The sequence below is a fragment of the Ursus americanus genome, chromosome 6 (genome assembly GCF_024610735.1).
Source record: "Ursus americanus isolate L20-20 chromosome 6, mUrsAme1.1.p, whole genome shotgun sequence".
Taxonomy (NCBI): Eukaryota; Metazoa; Chordata; class Mammalia; order Carnivora; family Ursidae; genus Ursus; species Ursus americanus.
In genome coordinates, this window is record NC_142132.1 from 61,711,354 (window position 1) to 61,733,879 (window position 22,526).

At 35.4% G+C, this 22,526-nt stretch overlaps 1 protein-coding gene across 3 annotated transcripts in view; it reads right to left on the reverse strand.

Moving 5' to 3' along the window:
• Nucleotides 1-21,853, reverse strand: part of CABCOCO1 (ciliary associated calcium binding coiled-coil 1) — a 111,669-nt gene extending 89,816 nt beyond the window's left edge. The window contains exons 1-3 of one of the 3 annotated variants that reach the window (XM_045783325.2): nt 21,561-21,851; nt 8,721-8,824; nt 3,542-3,711 (exon numbers count right to left, since the gene is read on the reverse strand). In XM_045783325.2, the coding sequence (XP_045639281.1) occupies nt 3,542-3,711; nt 8,721-8,824; nt 21,561-21,635 (349 nt within the window). In that variant the 5' untranslated portion in view covers nt 21,636-21,851. Of the gene's footprint in view, nt 1-3,541; nt 3,712-5,681; nt 5,752-8,720; nt 8,825-21,560 lie in introns of those variants that run through there. The other 2 variants (XM_087863083.1, XM_087863084.1) reach the window with 2 other exon arrangements.
• Between the last annotated feature and the right edge of the window lie 673 nt (nt 21,854-22,526).

Here is a 22,526-nt window from a genome sequence, read left to right on the forward strand (position 1 = left end):
TTAGGCTGAGGTACATTTTTTTCAATATAGGTAGAAGTTGTTCCAACATTTGTTGAAAAGGCTACATTGTTCTGTTGAATTGCTTTTGCATATTTATCAAAAATTCAGATGACCATTTTGCATCAGTGTATTTTTGAATTCCTGCTTCTGTTCCATTGATCTATGCATTTATTCCCTCACTAACATAACATTGCCTTTATTATTGTAACTTATAGTATGTCTTAAATTTGAGTGTATGATTTTTGCAGCTATATTCTTATTTTTCAAAGTTATTTTAGCTATTCTAATTCCTTAGCCATTCCATATAAATTTAAAAATCAGCTTGGGTATGTCTAGAAAAAAATCCTGCTAGGATTTAGATTGATATTGTATTAAATCTACAGATCAATTTGGGAAGAATTGACATCTTTACCATGTGGAATCTTCTAATACAACAATACAGTATGTTTTTCATTTATTAAGTTTTCTTTCATTTCTTTTGTCATCATTTTGTAGTTTTTAGCATACAGATCTTGTTAGATTTTTTGTTAGATTTATACTTAAGCATTTCTTTTATTTTTTGAGCTATTGTAAACAATGGTATTTATTAAAATTTTGGGATACAATGTATATTGTTAGTACATTGAAATATACTTAAGCATTTCTTTTATTTTTGGAGCTATTGTAAACAATGGTATTTATTAAAATTTTGGGATACAATGTATATTGTTAGTACATTGAAATACAATTGACTTTTGTGTTTTGACCTTATTACTGCAATGTTGCTTAACTTACAAGTTCTAGAATTTTTTTTTTAATTCATCTGAGAACAGGAACTGTTTTATTTCCTCCTTCCCCTTTTTTTCTTTTTCTTACTCTATTGCACTTATTGCTAAGACTTTCTTTCAGTCCTATGTCTAATAGGAGTTCTGAGAGTAGATCTTCTTGCCTTGACCCTGATCTTATGGGGAAAGCACCTGGTCTTTCACCACTAAGTATAACAATAGATTTACGTTTTTTGTAGATGCCTTTTATGACATTGAGGAATATCACTTTTTTTCTTCGTTTTTTTCTGACTCTTTTCTAAAACAACGAATGGGTGTTCTATTAGTCAAATGCTTCTCTGCATCTATTTATATGATCATATGGCTTTTCTTCTTCAGATTATTTACATTGATGAGATTTTCAAATATTGAAATTTTCATGTTTTATTTTCACTTACTTAAAAATCTTTTCTAATATCTATTGAGATATATGACCCACATACTATTTAGAACTGTGTTGTTTAATATGTGTTTGAAGATTTTCCTGACATATTTCTGTTATTAATTTCTTGTTCAATACCTATATGATCAGAGAATATATTTGTATGATTTCAATTATTTTAAATTTAAGGTTGTTTTATGACCCAGAAGATGGCCCACCTTGATGAATATTCTGTGTGCATTTGTAAACAATGTCTATTCTGTTTGGGGTGGACTGTTGTGTAAATGTCAATTAGAGCCAGGTGGTTGATGGTGTTTTTCTTTTGGTTTAGTCTGTTTGTAGTCCAGTCAGCCTCCTGAATTTATAAATTTATACCTTTTACCAAATTTGGGAAGTTTTCAGCCATTATTTCTTCAAATGTTTGTTTAGCACCATACCTTTTTTCTTGTCTTTCTGAGACTCTAACAATATGCATATTAGAACTTTGATTGTCCCACAAGTCCCTGAGGTTTTGTTCATTTGTTTGCCAGTCTTTTTCTCTGTGTTGTTCAGATTGGATCATTGCTATCACTACATGTTCAAGTTCACTGATTTTTCCTTTGTCTCCTCTCCATTTTGCTATAATTTCTATCTAATAAGATTTTAAGTTTGGTTATTGTATAATTTTGTTCTAAAATTTCCATTTGTTTCTTCTCTATACCTTCCTTTTTTTTTTCATGATTCTTTTTAACATTTATTTCAAGGATGTTCACAATTGTTCATTTAAGCACTTTTGTAATACCCAAGCGCCCCATTATTTATCTTTAACATGGCACTACATACTTACATATAAGCAAAGATAAAATTCTCCCACTTGCAAAGAAGGAAAATAATGCTTTCTTCTCCTCACATACAAGAACTACGAATTTGTCCCTTGTAAGGATGACTAGGAGTAGGAAGCGTGCATAAGGCCTGAGTGGCTTCTCTATTAGTTTTGCTAGTTCACTTTAAATTTCTCCTGCTAGAAACTGATACACAGAACAGAATAGGCTTTGTGTGGCTGCAAATAGGCACCCACATATTCTGACAATTCTGGTGTCAATTCTTTAGGGGGAGCAAGGTCTTCTACCTGCTCATTCAAAAAAAAAAAGAAGAAAAGAAACTAAAAACAAGCAAATGACCCAAAAGCAAAGAATAGTTTAAAAAAAGTAAGGAATGAAGAAAAGGAAAGAAGGAAGGAAGGGAGGGAGTGGGGAGGGGGAAGAAGGAAGGAAGGAAGGAAGGAAGGAAGGAAGGAAGGAAGGAAGGAAGGAGCTCTCAACTGACATAAGTATATCTTTCAATTGAGACACAAATACCTTTGTGTTTATAGTGCTCATGGCCTTTTTAAAAAAATTTTCATGGAGCTTTATTTTTTATTATTTATTTTTATGTGGGGGGGTTGGAATTTTATTTTTTTTTATTATGTTTAGTTAGCCAGCATATAGTATATCATAAGTTTTTGATGTAGTGTTCAACGATTCATTAGTGCCCACCACAACACATGCCCTCCTTAATACCCATCACCCAGTTACCCCATCCCCCCACCTCCCCTCCCTTCTGGCCTTTTGATTATATACTTTGAGATTCAAGTTCTAGTTGTGCGGGTTTCCAGCTTGCAGTCTTGTTCTCTGGACTCCTTGCTCAGCTCTGAGATAGTGGTTATAATACCTCCCATGTGGGAGTTGCTCCGAGGTTCAATAATGCATGTTGAAGATTAGAACCAAACACAGTGCCTAGCACACAGAACTGGCAATATATCCGTGATAGATTTCTTTCTTTTCTTTTTTCCAAGAAGCAATTGTATTTATTCTCAAACAAAATTTATCACACTGAAAATTGCTCTAAGGAAGAATTTCCAAATTTCCTATAGTAACTCATTCTGATGTTATAGAAGAAAAAAGTCACAAAATCTAAGTGTATGGGAGTAATGTCTATTTAATGGGGTTTAGAAATTGACTAAATACCTCCTCTCATTAGTCATTTCTGAGATATCCCAGTAAAACTTGCAGGTAAGATGAAATGAAACAGTTCATACAATAAAAAAATACCTAAATAAATGTGAACTACATGACATTTTGGGGATGGATAAGATTTTTAAATGAAGTTAACATCTTAGGGAAGTTAATTAAGAGAACTTTAGCCTGTTAAGTACTGTTTGAAATTTTACAACTTAATGAAGGTATGAACTATATATCTTTGCTCTATCCAGAAAAAATCCCATAATTTTCATTGAAGGAATTACACTAAAATTAGGAACTTTTGCTTAAGAACACTAATTTCAACAGTGGACTAAATTTTCTTTTCTTAAAAAAAAAAAAGAAAAAAACATACTTACTTCTAAGATTATGAAGTAACATATCTAGTAAGGTCATAAATTTTGAATATTGAATAACAGAAAAGTCCATTCCTCTAGCCCACAAAAATCCAGATACGTAAAAATCTAGTAGAATGTCTTCCTTTAAACAGGTGTGAAGGTTTTTGAAATTCAAAAACTTTTTCAGTTTTCTGTAACAAAAAGAAAAATCCAGACATTAAGATCATATTAGTGAACAGTTCTTTTTCTAAGTTTTGAAATTGCAGATATTTTTCTTGGATGAAAATTCTATAATGCCCTTAATCTAAAAATACCCATAGTTATATCAAAATCCTAAGTCCAAAATGACCTTCAAAAGGAAAACAGAGAAAGGGAAGAGGAGGAAGAGATAAAGAGAGCAAGCGTGAGCACTCTTGTTGGTCTTCTTCCTCACTTCTTCTATTCTTATAATTCTCTTCTTCACCTCGCTCCTCTTCTTCCTTCTTCCAACACTATGTTCTGGAACTATATTGTTAAATATTTGTTCTGTTTTCTTTTTCAAAGCGTTCAAATTATGTATATTTTACTCATTTTGTATATAGCTATAATTTTCTACTAACTTTCAAATTTTTTTTCAAAAAATTTCCTTTTCATTTTATATGCTTTTCTCAATACTGTCTTCTAGGTCCCTTAGTGTTTTCAGCAGTGTTAAGTCTCCCTTGGGTTGCTTACAGAGCTCACCGCTGTAAGATCTTTTCTACTCTTTGCTTTTTTACATGTTTTATCACCTTTTATTTCTCGTTATCTCTTCCTTGAGTTTTTATATCTGTTTTATGCTCTTGTTGTGATTGCTTCCTAAGTTTTTTTTTAATTCACGATAAATGTCTGACAGTATATTTTTATGCTCATGGCTATATTCATTTGGTTGTTTTCTTTGCCTGCCAGGTTTCCCCCCCCCCATTCTTCAATTTTTTTTTTTTTCCTTAAGATGGCTTTGTATGCATATTCTGTGTTTTGTACTCAGACTTGGCTTGAATAAGTTCATGTAATATATTCCAGTATTTTACTTTTTTTCAATTAGTGGGGAAAAAGAAAAAAAAAGTAGGATATGTTCTCATTACCATCACACAAATAATCTATTTCTTGTAAATACGGGAATTATCTGTTCCAAGCCTGTAACTCTTTGGTCCTACTGTTGCAAAGAAGGGTTCTTAAAATGACACTTCAGGGTTTTCTTCTCACCTAGGAGAATAATTATATTTTTTAGCTCACTCTAAGATCTTCAACTATGTGTATCTTTCTTGTTCTTTCTCCTCCACTTCTGCTTGATCTATAATGCTTCTGGAAGTCATCCTCTATTTTGTGGTTTGGGCTTACAGCATTCTCCTTGTTTGGATAAAGAAGTTATTGGTATTTCCTTATTGCTTATATGTGATTTCTGAGGGACTATGTGTGGGTGTGTGACAACTTCATACTGCCATTTTCAAAAAAGGAAGTCCTTATTATTCATAATATTGAAATAGATTCTATAATCAGAATAATAAATACAGCAAGATTAAACAAGTTTGGGAACAAATAAAGCTGATGTTGTATTTAACTCTCTAACTTCCATCTCATCTACAATGGCATCAAGGTAGACACCTCAACCCCAAAAGAAAGTACTGATTCCTCTAAACCAATTATGATAATCTCCTGCTCTTCCCATAAAGCCATATAATGGCATTCAGTATATGGTATTCTCTATAGTAACTACTGGTCTATGGTGGGCACTCTCTTAAACTGTTCTAATTCCTAACTAAGGGTGAGGTTTATTTTCTTCTGTGGAAGAAAAATGCAAAAGAGTAAATAAGTAGACTTGATTGCTACTGGCAGCCATCTTATAATTATAAAAAAAATCAGTTCTAAAATTATAATCATTTTTTTTAAAGATTTTATTTATTTATTTGACAGAGATAGAGACAGCCAGCAAGAGAGGGAACACAAGCAGAGGGAGTGGGAGAGGAAGAAGCAGGCTCATAGCAGAGGAGCCTGATGTGGGGCTCGATCCCATAACACCAGGATCACACCCTGAGCCGAAGGCAGATGCTTAACCGCTGTGCCACCCAGGCGCCCCTTAAAATTATAATCATTTCTTGATGATACTATTGAGGCCTTGAGTCAATCAACTCTGGAGTCAACCTACCTGAACGTTCTGTTCCCAACAGTTAGTCTTCCTTCTAACTGTACTCTTCATCTGCCATCTCCATGCTGTTCTTTTAAAAAATTAAATATTTGACCTAAATAGTTGCATGTGTTCTTTGCTTTTTATTTTCTTTTTTTTCCAGAGTCTGATTATACGTAAATGAACTATTTGTCTAAGAGTATTTTAGTGAAACTTCTTTGACATCCCTCTATTTTTGCTCTCCCCCATCCTTCCTCCACCACTTCCCCTAATACCATTTGAATCTTAACCTTCAACTAGAATTGCAGGGCTAAGTATTTACCATTTCTATTCTTTGTTCAGATATTTCACCCCAAAGGAGGTTATGCAGGGAAGCATTTGGAGCAAGATGCTGCTGCAATTTGAATGCAAAGTTTCCATGCATTTTATTGGCAAATTTGTAAGTATTTCCTCTGGGGAAAAGGGAAGATGGGACAGGGGAGAGGAGAGATGGCTACAGCTGTGGCATTAGAGACCACGGGGAAAGAGAAAGATGCTTAACAGGGATTTAGGGAGTTGTGTTATAGTGATAGGTGATGTAACTATCTATTTTGTCTCACCAAGAATTCCAGTAAAGGTACCACATTATTCCTACTTGCTCTTGAAATTGGAGGCATCTTATTTTTTAAATATGATGACATTCAGAAATAAGCCTTAAGGCAAGAGCTGAACAGCTCATGGAGGCCCAGTTATGGAAGGCTATTAAAAGATCTCTTAGGGTTATTTCTGTGTTTAAATAGTTCTTTTCAATTTAGTCCTTAACCTTTTTTCAAAAAGGATTTGGGTGTATCTGTAAAAAATCAGGGTTACATTAAAAGCATGAATGATTGATAATAGGAGATCATGAGAAATGTACTCAGACATTTAACTTTACTCAAAGTGTACTCTCGAAATATGTTTTAATGATACTATAATGTTTCATTTGGTTGGCTGCTTTCATGAAACACAATTTTTAATTTTAAAAGGTAGGGAAATGTGCTGATTTCCTATAATTTATTTAAATAGGTTTATAGCTTTGTAGACTACATGATTTTGGCATACTTCTGTCACTTGGTGACAGGATACCTAAATTATATGTCTGTCATTTGAGAAGTATATAATCCCCATTTATAATAATACTATTTTAAATGGAAAGCGAATGATTGATTGCAAATATTTCAGGATTACTGTTACAAAAATCATATACAGAACCTCAAGAAAATTACTTTGCAAAGAAATGGCTCCTGACATAATACTGTCATTTATCCAAAATTGATACCCTAAAATCTGAGATTACTTCAGGTAAATTCTATTAATGAGACAGTCTAATAGGTCAACCTACATTGAACCTGGTTGTTTCTATACAGTTAACTTCTGTATCACCCTCTGTATCCTTTCCTTTATCCTAGATGTTACCTAGGCATTCAGTATATGGTATTCTCTATAGTAACTACTTTAATCTTTAAAGATTAAAAATACTTTTAGAATTTAAATATTTGACAACAAAGAGAGCCAATAAGTGGGGAAGAAAAAAAGATTGCCACACAAGCTTTGGTATACAGCACAACTTAAGATGTGGTAAGAAATAAAGAAGTCTAAAAAAAATTATGCTTGCAATACCTTTTATTTAATATTAATTGCATGTAATATAACATCTTTGATATTTATTACAAATAAATTGTAAACTATATTAAATATCTGTCCTTTGCATCATATTATTTTGCCTAGCATGAAATACCTATTTTTTGCACTTTAATGATCAACAATATTTGGGATTATCTAGAAATGCAAAATATTTTACTTAAAGCATAAATAATGAGTGATACTAATACAATGAATGCATTTTACTAATCAATTCTGATACTAAAAATTGGAATTTCCAATGGGCATTAATTTCTATAAAAATGTTAAAATTACCATGATATACTTGTTTAAAAATCTGTGAAGTTTTTAATTGACTAATACTTATATAGATGGTAAGCAGTATGGCCAAATCACAGATCACCAGGATTTCTAGCAAGATTTGCAGGCCCTGAAGGTGAAGAGCATCCTGGGAAAAGGCCTGTCAGTGTTATTTGCCTGCTCTAAATATGTCTTCCCTTCTCAGATTTCTCTTCCAGCCAGTACATCTGTCATATTTCCTTCTCAGTAGTAAATCACCTCTATTCTACAATATTTGAAAGATTTGCAAATGATAGCCACTGACAGAGTCATTTTCTATTTGTCCATTATGGTCCACAATATCCTCCTAACATATGGATGACTGGCCGGCAGAAGAGACATTACAGTTCAGAGCATCACATCATGTGTAGAGTGGGCTCTCTACACATTATAGTCAATCAGGCTTCCATTATTAGAGCAAGATAACTTTTAAGATGACTGATTACTCAAAACACATTTTAGGAATTTGTGTTAGATATATCTGACTAGAGTTCTAAGTAAATGGTTTGCTGTAGAAATCAATGGCCTTAAGAATGAGATGTACATATATTAGAATTGTTCCCATAAATTCAGTTATATTCACATTTTTAGGCAAAATACATGAAATCAGAATATTTAGTATAGCTTCATATCCAATAAAAATCACAGGTGGATGGCTAATATTCAGGATTTCCAAAATATTAAAATGTATTAATTCTTAATATTACAGAATATACAACTTATTCTTGTCATGATGAGACAGATGACCTAAAGGTTATTTTGCATAGTTGACAGTTTTATGAATGAAAGAAAAAAGAAGTAGAAGACAGCATATGTTAAAGACTGCTTTTAACAATAAATTCCTATTCTCTGTTAACATTTGCATGTTGGTATGAAATGCATTTCTCCCATAAAGACGACAGCTGAGCAGTGTAAAAGTCAGTTGTTTGAGAATTTTGGTGTTCCAGACTCTGCATATTATATGTATTTGGATATATATGTATTTGCATGATATAACAATTCATTGGGAAAAAATTTAAATTATATAATAGCATATCATGATCATTTATAGATGCAGAACTAGAACTGTTCTATATTTGGTTGTAATATTGAAGTGCTTACTGTTGAACTCCATCTACGTCCTCTGCTAGCATTTCAGTAATTTGAGCAACCGAAAGAAAATCTGGAGACAGAATCTTTTCATGCTCCTGGAATTCAGCATCTCTCTACCAAAACAAAAACAAAAACAAAAACAAAACAACAACCGAATGAGTTATCTCAGTCATGATTTACATGTTAATCCAATGATATCAAAATTTGTTTACTGTGTTCTAGTTGCTATTAGAAATAAATTTTAAACACAACCGTCTTCTAGATAATCATTTTTCTCTTCTGTTTTCAAGTAATGGTACCTCTCAAAAGTTGAATGTCTAGTTAATCTGTCTGTTATGCATACTTAAAACTGGGTGATAGCTTTCAATTAACAAACTCTTTTTTGGTCTTTATTTTTTTCATCATGATAGTGTACTCTTTAATCCCCTCCCCCCCACGTCCCCTCCAGTAACTATCAGTTTATTCTCTGTAGTTAGGAGTCTGTTCCTTAGTTTGTCTCTCTTTTTTAACCTTTGTTCATTTGCTTTTTTTCTTAAATTACCCATACAAGTGAAATCATCTGGTATTTGTCTTTCTCTATTGATTTATTTCACTTGGTATTATCTAGCTCTATCCATGTTGTTGTGAATGGCAAAATTTTATTCTTTTCATGGCTGAATAATATTTATATATTTATATATAAATATTTACATATATATATAGCTATAGATATAGATATTATAGATACATATATATCCCACACCTTCTTTATCCATTCATCTATCAATGGACGCTTGGGCTGCTCCCATAGTTAGGCTATTGTAAATAATGCTGCAATAAGCATAGGAGTGCGTGTATCCTTTTGAATTCGTGGGTTGTTTTTTGTTTTTGTTTTTTTTTTTTGTATTTTTTAGGTAAATACCCAGTAGTGCGATTATGGATCATAGGGTAATTTTAATTTTTTGAGGAACTTCCATACTGTTTTCCACAGTGGCTGCACCAGTTTGCATTCCCACAGACAGTGCACGAGGTTTCCTTTTTCTCTATATCCTCACCACCACTTATTGTTTCTTGTGTTTTTGATTTTACCCATTCTGCCAGGTGTGAGGTGATAGCTCATTGTAGTTTTGATTTGCATTTCCCTGATGATGAGTGATGTTGCGCATCCTTTCATGTGTCTGTGGGCCATCTGGATGTCTTCTTTGGAGAAATGTCTGTTCATCTCATCTGTCCATTTTTTATTTGTTTTTTGGATATTGAGTTGTATCAGTTTTTTTATGTATCTTAGATACTAACCCTTTATCAGGTATGTCATTTGCAAATATCTCCCATTCAGTAGGTTGCCTTTTAGTTTTGTTGATTGTTTCCTTCACTGTGCAGAAACTTTTTATTTTGATGTAGTCCCAATAGTTTATTTTTGCTTTTATTTCTCTTGCCTCAACACACATATCTAGAAAAACATTGCTATGGCTGATGTCAGAGAGATGACTGCCTGTGCTCTCTTCAAGGATTTTTATAGTTTCAGGTCTCATATTTACATCTTTAATTCATTTTGAATTTATTTCTGTGTGTGGTGAAAGAAAGTGGTCCAGTTTTATTTTTTTGTATGTGGCTGTCCAGTTTTTCCAACACCATCCGTTGAAGAGAATTTCTCCCATTATGCGTTCATTCCTCCTTTGTCAGAGATTAATTGACCGTATAATTGTGGGTTTATTTCTGGATTTTCTGTTCTATTCCATTGATCTATGTGTCTATGGTACACCAGTACTATACTGTTTTAATTACCACTGCTTTGCAATGTAATTTGAAATCTGGAATTGTGATACCTCCAGTTTTGCTTTGCTTTCAAAATTGCTTTGGCTATGCAAGGTCTTTCGTGGTTCCATACAAATTTTAGGATTGTTTGTTCTAGTTCCATGAAAAATGCTGTTGGTACTTTGGTAGGGATTGCATTAAATGTGCAGATTGCTTTGGGTAGTGTAGATGTTTTAACAGTATTTGTTCTTCCAATCCATGAGCATGGAATATCTCCGTTTCTTTCTGTCATCTTTCATCAGTGTTTTATAGTTTTCAGAGTACAGGTCTTTCGCCTCTTTTGTAAAGTTTATTCCTAGATATTTTATTGTTTTTGGTACAATTGTATATGAGACCATTTTCTTTATTTCACTTTCCACTCCTTCATTATTCACGTATTGGAATGCAACAGATTTCTGTACATGGATTTTGTATCTTGCAACTTTACTGAATTCATTTATGAGTCATTGTAGTTTTTTGGTGGTCTTTTGGGTTTTCTATATATAGCATCATGTCATCTGCAAACAGTGAATTTTACTTCTTCCTTACTAATTTGGATGCCTTTTATTTCTTTATGTTGTCTAATTGCTGTGACTAAGACTTCTAGTACTATGTTGAATAAAAGTGGTGAGTGGACATCCTTGTCTTGTTCCTGCCCTTAGGGAAAAAGCTCTCAGTGTTTCACCATTAAGTATGATGTTGGCTGTTGGTTTTTCATATAAGGCCTTTATTATGTTAGGAATCCTCCCTCTAGACCTACTTCGTTGAAAGTTTTTATCTTGAATAGATGCTGTACTTTGTCAAATGCTTTTTCTATGTCTATTGAAGTGATCATATGGTTTTTAATCCTTTCTCTTATTGATGTGTTGTATCACATTGATTGTGTTCTGAATACTGAACTATCCTTGTGTCCTGGGAATATATCCTACTTGATTGTGGTGTGTGATTTTTTTACTGTATCGTTGGATTCGGTTTGCTAATATTTTGTTAAGGATTTTTGCATCTTTATTCATGAGAGAGACTGGTTTGTAGTTCTCTTTTTTATCTGGTTTTGGTATTAAGGTGGTACTAGCCTCATGGAATGAATTTGAAAGTTTTCCTTCCTCTTGTATTTTTTTGGTATAGTTTGAGAATAGGTATTAACACTTCTTTAAATATTTGCTAAAATTTGCCTGTGAAGCCATCTGGTCCTGGACTTTTGTTTTTTGGGAGTTTTTTGGTTACCGTGTAAATTTCATTGCTAGTAACTGGTTTGTTCAAATTTTCTTTTCTTTTTTTTTTTCCTGCTTTAGTTTTGGAGGTTACATGTCTCTAGGAAATCCAACAAGGAGACATCCACACAGCAGTGACCAGTCTGCCCTGTGTCTCACTGAGACAACCATTCAGCAGTGACCAGCCTGCTGCCTGTCTCACTGAGACATCCACTGTGTCTCATTCAAGGAGGCAACATGCACCTAGCAGTGACCACCCTGCGACATGTCTCACCACTAGAAGCTAAAAACCCAGTGCAACTGGGGGTATAGCAGGACCACTTTTTTATCCTAAGAGTTTGGGTCCTCAACAGGATTGGCCACCAATCCTCAACGCAATACCAGCATCCCATAATTACGATGAGGAGACATCCACCCAGCAATGAAAAAGAAAGAAAGATTTAGAAGTCTGGACTCTATTCTAGGGAAAGCATGTGGTAGATCAAACGTGCTGCTTACACAGAGAGCTTCCCAGGGAGTCACCAATGTGATGATATTCTCCAAATGTGTCTTGGTTTCTCCCAGCAACAGTCTAAAACCACTGTGGGGGCTTGGAGAACGGGATGATCAGTCTTATGTGTGTGTTCCCAGCAAGCCACAAATAAATTATCATGGGGAATATTTTCTCTATGGGGACTCCTACATGAGGAATAACCTCTGACATTTCCCTGGGTTCTTAGTCACCTAAAAACACTTTCTGATGGGAAGGAACAAGTGTCCCTTTTCTCTGGAGCTGAGTGATTCAGTCTGTTATGCCAGCTAATAGCCTTAAGAAAAACTGTCTAAGAACTGAACCAGAGAGTCTTACAGTTAAAGTGAGAGTAAAGTTTCAGAGCCAGCTAAAGCACTTCAGAGCTAAGGGAATGAATAGGGAGTAAGAATAGGGAATGAGAACAGATCCCACATCAGTTCTCCCGGTTTTCCTTTTCCCCAGAGAATAGACCAGTTACACAGAGGAGCACAGAGACAGAAATTACATCAGCATTAAACCAACTCTGTTTCACAGAGGAGGAACTTATCAATCCCCAAATGTCAAATTGTGCTGTGCAGACTTAATTTTGGGGTACCATTGTTCCTCTGAGGGTCACTTCATAATCACCAAGATGATGCAGGCAGCCCACATCTGAGGACGCAGAGTGGGTCCCACAGGACCAGACAAGTGGGTCCTTGGCTTCATACAGGATGGAAATCAAATGCAAGCCAAGATGAAGTAAGAGCAGAGTTTATCAGAAGACGTAAAAAGAGTGGATACAGACGAAGCATCTGAAGACTCAGAAAGGAAAAGAGCATGAGTCTCATCTTTGTTTGGGCATCTGGAATTTTTATGGAGGACAGTGGTCTGGTTGTATGTGTCCTCTTAGGTATCCAGGAACTGATCAAACAAGAATGAGTCAATTTACGAACTTTAAAAAAAACCCTACCTATTCTTCATTGAGCTTGGTGCTCAAGAGGAGGCAAAGACAAGAAAAAAAACTCGTTAGCCTCAATAACTTAACATCTAGTGGAAGGAACAAACCAAGGGTGACTTTAAAACAAGAAAATAAAATGATAAGTGAGTCATAATAAAGGGACAAGAATAGAGATAGGAGAAAGTAAGTCTATAGAGAGGAGGTCCAGAAGTGGACCTGGTGAGATTGGGCAAGAATCATGGAATGAATCAGCAACAGGACACGTGGGGAGTGGTTCTGTAAATATCAAGTAATTCACACAGTGGTGCCTTGGGTACAAGTCAGGGACTAGTTGGACCTAAGTGGGAAGTGGGCATTGGGAACATGTTGTGGGAGATCTCAAATTTAAGAATTGAACAAATATTTACTGAGTGATTACTAAATGCAAGATACTGCACAAGAGATCACACATATTTCAGACCCTTGGCTGGTCAAAGAAAATAGGCTTAAGAGTTTGTTCTTAATAAATCATATGTGGCACTCTCGTTAGGACAATAAAAACAGAAGCATTGGAAGACGATGCTCATTTTAAGAAAACATAACAAGTTCGATTTCAGTGGTTGAGTTTAAGGTGGAATATGCATATCAAGGAAGAAGTGTTTAGAAGGTAATTAGAAATGCTAGACTCAGAAAGGTCCAGTTTAAAAATGTTGGTTTAGGAGTCCCTCCAAGTGTGAGAATGGATGAAAATGCCCACAGCCAGCGCATGGGGAGAACAGCTGTGAATGGGGGATGGAAGAGGAGATTCAGAAGCAGAGGTAAGCAGCAGCATTTCCACAAAAATCAGGAACTGTGAGATTTTGGGGGAGGGAGGGGACAAATGTTTTCAATTCAACAAATAGTTATTTATCCTTCCATGTGAATGGGTTCCAGTGAATAAGAAGAGCAACAAAATGTTTTGCTACAGCTAACAAGATCACGTTCCACGTTTTCCTTATTTTTTTTCCCAAGACTAGAAAATTCTCAAAGCTAACAGTTATTGGTAATAGTAATCAACTTAATGTTTGTATTTAATATTAGGTTATTATATTTTTATTTTTAAAAATCGAATTTAGACATAAAATGTGCTACGTTATTAGCTATCTTTTTGTAACCTAGAGCTAGCAAAGTAACCTAACCTAGGTCATTCAATTAGTTTATAAACTCAATAAGAAAAAAATGTTTTAGTACCTAATAGAATACCTTGCACATACTAGGCACCCAAATACTTGTAAATTGAATTATATGCACTCAGTTTTTATACAAGATGGTATTTTAGTCCATAACATATGACTATATATTTGTTAAATGTTTGTTGGTGATGTTTTTTATTATTAGCAGTAAAGTAAAATTATTCCTGTACTGTCAACTCCATTAGACTGTAAATTCCTCAGGAACAGTCACTCAATCTTTTCCTTCTTTTTAGAATTCTGCAGATCCTAGTTATGTCAACATAGGTTGTTAATCGACTGTCTGGATTCATCTCTATCATCTGATGACATTATTAGATGATGGAGAATGATGAATAGTTGGACTTGGATTTGCAGGGCTCAGAGGGTTTGACTACTAGCAAGTCATTTGAACCTAAGTTGAATTCATGTTAAAAAATCATTTTGAAATGTTTTCATACACGAGATTGCTGTCATTATTAACAAAAATATGCATGGAAAGTACATTGCACAGACATTCAGATCAATTTTATTTGATGTGAACATTTTCTGGATAGAAGAAAATAGGTCACACAAGACCCGTATGAAAGGGAACACAATAATCTTAAACCTTTTGTACAACAGTAATTCTAGTTAAGATGCCTAATATTAGTGCCTCATTGTTTTACTAAAACTTGATAGTTTAAGATAATCATCTTGTAAGAGGGTTTGCCTCTTTTGTTTGTTTTCTTTTGTCTTAAATTGAATTCCTGAACCTATTTTGAACTAGTGCTCTTTCGTTTGTTTATATACTGCCTTGCACTTGAAAGGACATAAGGTGGTAAAAAGTCTTTAATCTTTCAACACATATATTCTGACTTATAAAAATTAAAGATACAATACAAAATTCATGAAAAGGCCACTAAAAATGTGATACATAATTTGGTTTTCTCTGTAAAATTCCATCTCTGACTAGAAAAATATGTAAGCTAAACTTCACTGTAACTCATTTTACTCCACCACCTGGTAGATTTTAGCAATTATTCCAGAAGCAATAAAATTGTAAGCCTAATATTATTTGCCAGATAATCTTTTCTCTGAAATTTTTTCTCTTATTCACCTAAGCTTTCCACATTGTGTATGTCTTCCTTCTAGAATTTAAGCTTTTGGGTTATCATTCTATCCATCCCTGGTAGTATCTCAAAAGATTCTTAATAAATGTTCTTTAAAAGAAAGATAACACAGTTCATCAAAGATGACTAAGAGGGGTTTCACAGTCATAGAGAACATAGACCAGTCTACAATTTCCACACTTAGAAAGGCTCTCTTCAAGCATGAAAATAAATGAACTAAGGAGCAGGACTGTGTTGAGCCATGTCAGAGCCTGAGGCAAAAGGAAAAATCAGGACTACTGATTCTGTCTTTATTTCAAATTTTGATACATTATGAGCTTTTTGTATTAACTTTCAATTAAAAAAAAAAATGCCTTCAACTGACGTTTATCTTGACAACCGAACTTCTGGCATCCCTTAAATTTTATGCCCAAGGAGACTTCCTTACTTGCCTCACTACAGTCTGGGCCATGCTAAAGAGCCAATTTAAGAAAAAGAAAAATATTTTTTAAAAAAGTAACAGATTAAAGAAGGATATGTGAAAACGAGAACTAGTTCTTTAAAGTAATGAATGAAACAGGCAAAAATATTCGGCAAATGCAATTAAAAGAAAAAATAAACATAAGCCACATTCTGTAGAGATACATTTGAAAATTACAAGACAACGTAAAAGTCATCAAATTTGAACAGGGGTAAGAAAGAGAACGGGACTGACCAAACATAAACCAAACTGGAAGTCTACTTTTTAAAAAGTCACCATGCCCAGACAGTTGTACACTTGAAGTTCTACCTAACAATGAAGAACACATAAATTCTGTTAGTGTAATAATTACAGACTGTAGACAATTCATTTTTAAGAAGCCGGCAGAGTCTACACACAAAAACCTAAACTAGCACAAAATGGAAATTATAAACCAAGTCATTCATGAATTCAGATGTAAAAATTTGAATTAAAGTATTATCTTAGAAAGTTGAATCCAACAGTGTACTAAAAGAAAAAGAAGCTATCATTATGACCAAATAAGGTTAATTTCAGAAATGCAAGGATGGGTCATCATTAACAACAACATACTTTTTATGTCAAATTAAATGGTAAAAAAAAATGATACAATAATGAAATAATAAGCAGGCATTTGCTAGAATTCAGCAGCAAAACTCTTAGTAAAATATGAATAGAAAAAAAATAGCTTAAACACAAAAAAGATTATTTGCCAAAACATCAGATTGAATGGTGAAGAACTGAAGTCATTCTCATGAAACCAGAAACTAAAAAGGGATTCTGGCTAGTAACATTATTGTAATTCAACACTCTATAGAGATTCCAACTAATATAATAAGAAAACGAAATATGTGGCTTAAATATTAAAAATGAATAAAGAAATCTTTATTTGAAGATTACATGGTTGCATACCTAAGACACCTGACATTGTACTAACATGGTTTCAGTTAATAAGAAATTTGATAAGATGGTTACATAACACAAATATATGAAGGCTAACTGCTTTTCTCTATATTAGAAACAAATTAGAAATGGAAATGGCAGAAACTTGATTAAACTATACTTGGTTATAAATATAATAAGAAAGGTATAGGGCCTACAGAAATTAAAAACTTTATCAAAAGTTTAATAAAAAACTTAATAAAGGAGATTTATTGGAAACCTTCAAATTAAAAAAATTAAATCCTTCCCACGTTATAAATGTAATGTGATGACAATTTTAAATCTCAACTGTATCATTCTGGCACTTTGTAAAATAATTTTTAAAAATTCTTATGGAAGAATACATATATTTTCTAAAAGAAAAATAGCGAAAGGAACCTTTCCAAATTAGATATTAAAGTTAAATATAAAATAGTATGGCATTGACATAAGAATAGGCAAACTGGTCAGTGAAAAGAACAGGATATTCAAAAATATATTTGTTTTTTTTTTTTTTAAAGATTTTATTTATTTATTTGACAGGATAGAGACAGCCAGCGAGAGAGGGAACACAAGCAGGGGGAGTGGGAGAGGAAGAAGCAGGCTCGTAGCGGAGGAGCCTGATGTGGGGCTCGATCCCATAACGCCGGGATCACGCCCTGAGCCGAAGGCAGACGCTTAACCGCTGTGCCACCCAGGCGCCCGCAAAAATATATTTGTAATAATATATATAAATTTTCGGAAATTCAAAAATACATATACATGTATACAAATTTATATGTGTGTGTATATATATATGTGTGTGTGTGTATGTGTGTGTGTATATAAATGTTTGTAGTCTCTCTTCTGTTCCACTATTCTGCCCATCCTTGTGTTCATTCACATGTATATACACATAATGTGATAGTGGCAGTCAGTCCATTCTCAATGGGAAGAGAGAGGACAGTTTATTTAGTAAATGAAGCTGTCATAACTGATGGTTCATGTCTAGAAGAAAATAAAATTAAATCATTTCAAATATACCAAATATATCTATCAAAATTAATTTTAGCCATGTTAAAGACATAATTTTAGTAATAATACTTTAAATATTAGAAAAAGAGTAAAGATTACTTGCATAATCTGAAAGGGAGGCTGAAGAGAGGAGAAGCAGGACTTTTAAAGTAAGACAGGAAACCCTAAGACCACTAGTAAAAAGAAAGACAAGCCTAAATTTTTGTCAAATTCTCCACACCCACAGCCACTACTTTCAGAGGTTCTAAATGTTTTATAAATAATACTACTGTATATTAACATTTCGAGGAATATTAGTACTGTCTTCTCAACAATATTTTAATTAACACTTTTGGCATCCTCCCCGCGGTCCTACTCAGGTTTTCCTACAGTATGTGCTGAAAATGGCTTCAATAAATCTCTTGAGTGACATAGAAATTGCAGGACCCTGATCAGCTTTCTGCTCAAGTTGAGCCCCAAGTGTTTCTCTCCAACCAGCTGATGATGGGGTGGAAGCTGTTTTCAAGGTCTGTAGGGAGATCACCTAACGTAGAGAGAATTGTCTGTGAACTCCTCCTAGACATGTTGAAGATCTCCAAGGCAAGACACCATCCTTCCACTCAAGATTATGTAAGTGTCCTCTTATCCTGATAAAGTCTCAAAGGTACTGAGACATGGTGACTTTTTAAATGTTGTCTATTATGGAATATAGTAACACTTAGAGACATTATTCAGAATAAGCAAATGGGCAACAATCATTTACATTTTCTTTTAGGTCTCTGATGTGAGTTGAAGTATAGTCCTTTCATGTATGCTACTTAAATGATATTTCCCAAATAATATTTTTTAAGACACTAAGGCAGTCAGTTTAAGAACCAACTACTGATAAAAGACTGATGCCTAAATTCTAAGTATTCATTTATAAATTCATTTACGATTTAATTTATAAACATTTATAAATTCCTTTCATTTACAGATCTATACATAGCAAATAGTTTCAGATTTTTGTCGTTTTTGTCTGGTCTTATGCATTTTGTTTTTAAAGATTTTATTCATTTATTTGTCAGCGAGAGAGACAGCCAGAGGGAGAGGGAACACAAGCTGGGAGAGTGGGAGAGGAAGAAGCAGGCTCTCAGTGGAGCAGGGAGCCCGATGTGGGGCTCGATTCCAGGACCCTGAGATCACACTCTGAGCCTGAGCTGAAAGCAGACGCTTAAGGACTGAGCCACCCAGGCGACCCTGGTCTTATGCGTTCTTATACAGATATTTCCCAACCATTGAGTCTTGCCTCTTAGAGGGAGGCATTAACTCCCATGTTACTAAAGAAACTGGAATGTTAAATTCAGAAAGTTGGCAAAAAGAGTTTCTGCAATGCTACAGAAAAAAAATCTTCCTGGACCTGCATCTCATGTCTGCTTGTTTACAGTTTCTCAATAGATTTTGGTCTATGATAACGATCTTTCCTGGCATACATCAGACCACCTGTGATTTTAACTAGTTATATTTTATTGAGTGCCTACTAAGTGATTGGAATAATTGGTTGTTTTTGTTCTAGGTACTGGCAACAAATAAGTCTGGAAACCTCAGACTACTGGAAGCTTATGCTTTATTTCTGATTGACTTGGCAAGAAAAAAAAATATTTCACTACTGCTTGGCTAGGATGACTAGATGGTCTACTGGCTAAGTCAATTTGGAAACAGAATTTATTAGAAATGACACCATAAGGGACTAGGTCTTGGGGGATCAACTCTGGAAAGAATCTGACCTGAGAAGAACATTTCAGTATCTAACTGAAAATCAGTAGCCTTGGGAACGTAGATTCTGAGAGAGGGGTCTTTGCCATCTTTTCCATGTAACCCCTAAAACACATTGTGGGCACCAACGGGCAGCCGGCAGGCCTGATCACTCTAACGAATGCAGGCTCTAGAGATCCACTGGCTTCTCTGTGACCTACAGGAACTCTGCTTTCATTAGAATGGAAAACGGTGTTTTTCCCACGGTGTAGCAGCCTGTTCATCTCAGTACAAGCTAAGTGAGTACGGCTCAGTGAGTCCAAATTCCATCTCGATTTCTTCAGTTTGTTACTAACTAAAAGACTGAGCATTTTCTGAATTGCTCGTCACAGGGAATACCTGCTCCTCCAAGAAGTTAACAAATGTGCCCACTGACAGTGCCAAGATGGCAGATAATCACCTAAGGTCTGTAACTAACTCAATTCATCTGACCCATCCAAAATACAGAAGTGATTTTCTTTTCCCCTGGGACATGGCACTTCTTTGCATCTTCAAAAAAAAAAAAAAATATGAGGGTATTTCTTTTTCTTTTCTTCCTTGTTTGTTTTTTTGGTTTTTTTTTTTTTTTTTTTTTGAAGTGCAGATTCACTAGCCCCAAATTATCAGAGTCATCTTGGAAAGGACATATCTATATCTACATGGATAAGTAAGTATATGCAAATGTACACTGACAATTGAGCATTTTCGTAAGTATGTTTTTGTATATTTTTAAATAACATGACTTAATTGGGAAATTTTCTCTGCCACTTTTGAAATTTGTATTACTTACATTAGAGATCACAAGGGAGTAACTAGCTTAGTAACCAGCTTATCACATTAAAATGTATTTTTAATGTATGCTAATTTCAAAAGGCTCATAGGACAGTCAGCATGCTTTAGCGGTCTGCAGTATTGGGAAGAATCTCGATTGGGAACGACTTGTATATACATCTCTGCGGCAAGGCACTAGATAATTGGCTGTGTGTTTCTACATTTAGAAAATAGCAGCTAATACTTAGATTCTGCACCAAAAAAAAAAAAATGTTATTTAGACTAATAAAGGAGTTGAGCAAAGAAATGTTAATTATAACATCATTATTCACCTCCGGTCTTAAAAAAAACTGAAGACAAAACTTCATAGAACAACATGATGGACTCTGTGAAGATTTAAACATTTTCTTTTAGCAATATCTGGAATAGCAGATATGTTCTTAATTAAAATCTCAGGATACTAAGCTTCTGAGTAATTAAAGTTACCTAAAACCCATTTATTATTGAGAGCTGGTGTTGGGTAGAGCCTAAAGATAAATCCTTCTTTCTTTTTTTCCCCCCCACATACAGGAAACCACTGGGGCCCAAGGAAGTTAAATAACTTTCCTAAAGACAAGGTGACAATGAGCAACTAAGCCATAACCATAAGGCCGATTTTCCAGGACCCCTCCTTTGTCCTATCATGTATCTCTGTATTTAGAGAAGTGGTAAAAGAATCAGGGTGACACCAAGCCCTGGCCTTCAAATATTGATCAATCTACTAACAATGAAGAGTTATTATTCCACGACACCTTTGAGTAATATAGGAACTATGATCACTGCAAAAGAATTAGCTGGCCCATTTCCGATTCCAAGACCCCCTTTCGAGTGCAGAGAATCCGAGAGAAGCACGGACGTTGTGAGGTCGCTGGGACCTGGAACCGACCAAGAGGGAATTTCTAGTTTCTACTCCAGCGCACCTCGCGCGGCGCGCCGGGGCGGGGACGCGGCCGGCGACAGGGCTCGGGGAGCGCCGGGCGCTGCCTCAGCGACCCCCGCCCGCCTCCCGGACCTCGACGTCTCTCCGGACCGCGCTCCCAACGCGGGCGCGGGGCGCCTCCCTGGGGACGGGCTTCAGCCGCGGGCACCGTGGGCCTGGGGCGGGCGCTCGAGAGTGTCGGGTGCCGGGAAGGGGCCGCATACCTCCGACTCGGGCGTGGTTCCCGCCGGGGTCGTCGCCGCGGGGGTCGTCCCCCCGGGAGTGGTCCCCACGGACATCGTCAGGATCTCGCCCCGGAGGTGCGGCCCTTCGTCGCCTAGGCAACCGGGGCGGGGCCGGGGGCGCGAGTCTGGGGAACGGATCCCTCCGCGAAGAAGCTTCCGGGTCGGAACTTGGGCCCCTCCGGGAGAGGGCAGGGGCGGGACCCGGACCGCTGCGGGGCTGATCCGCGGGCAAGACCCCCGCCGCGGGGCTTTGAATCATCCGGTAGAAACAGACTTGTTCCTTTTAGTAAGAATGAAAGCAAGAAGGGAAAAAAGGCAATTTAAATAACAGCAATTTAAATGACTTAGTATGTGGGGAAGTGTCTAATGCTAACACAGCAAGTTCTCAGTAAATATTAAAGTGAGATATTCTTGGAACTTGATCACTGATTGACTTTTAATATTAAGGAGTTACTGTAATTTTAAAGCGATATGATATTATTGTCATGTTTAGAAGAAAAAGGTGTCCCCTTCGAGATACCTACTGAAAGATTTAATGATGATGAAGTGATAGAATGTTTGCATTTACTCCAAAATAATGAGGGGAGGGGCTTGGATCATTGAGTGGAGTTAGGGTAGATGAATCAAGATTGGGTACGTGGAGGGAGCAGGGTCATTACACTCTATTTTAGCTACATTTGAAATTTTCCATAATAAAGCATTTAAAAATAATATATCTAGTGGCTGTATTAGTATTCTTCTCTGGATGACAACACCCGCTTTGAAAATTCACCTGTATTTATCTGCGTGGGGGTTGCTGTGCAGAAAATTTACTGTAAAAATCAGACTTTATGTAAGTGCTTCGGTTTCCTCATCTGTGAAATGGGATGGTAACAGCGCCTGCGTCATAGCATCGAGGATTTAACATGTGAATATAAGAGGATTTTACATGTGAGGATTTAACAT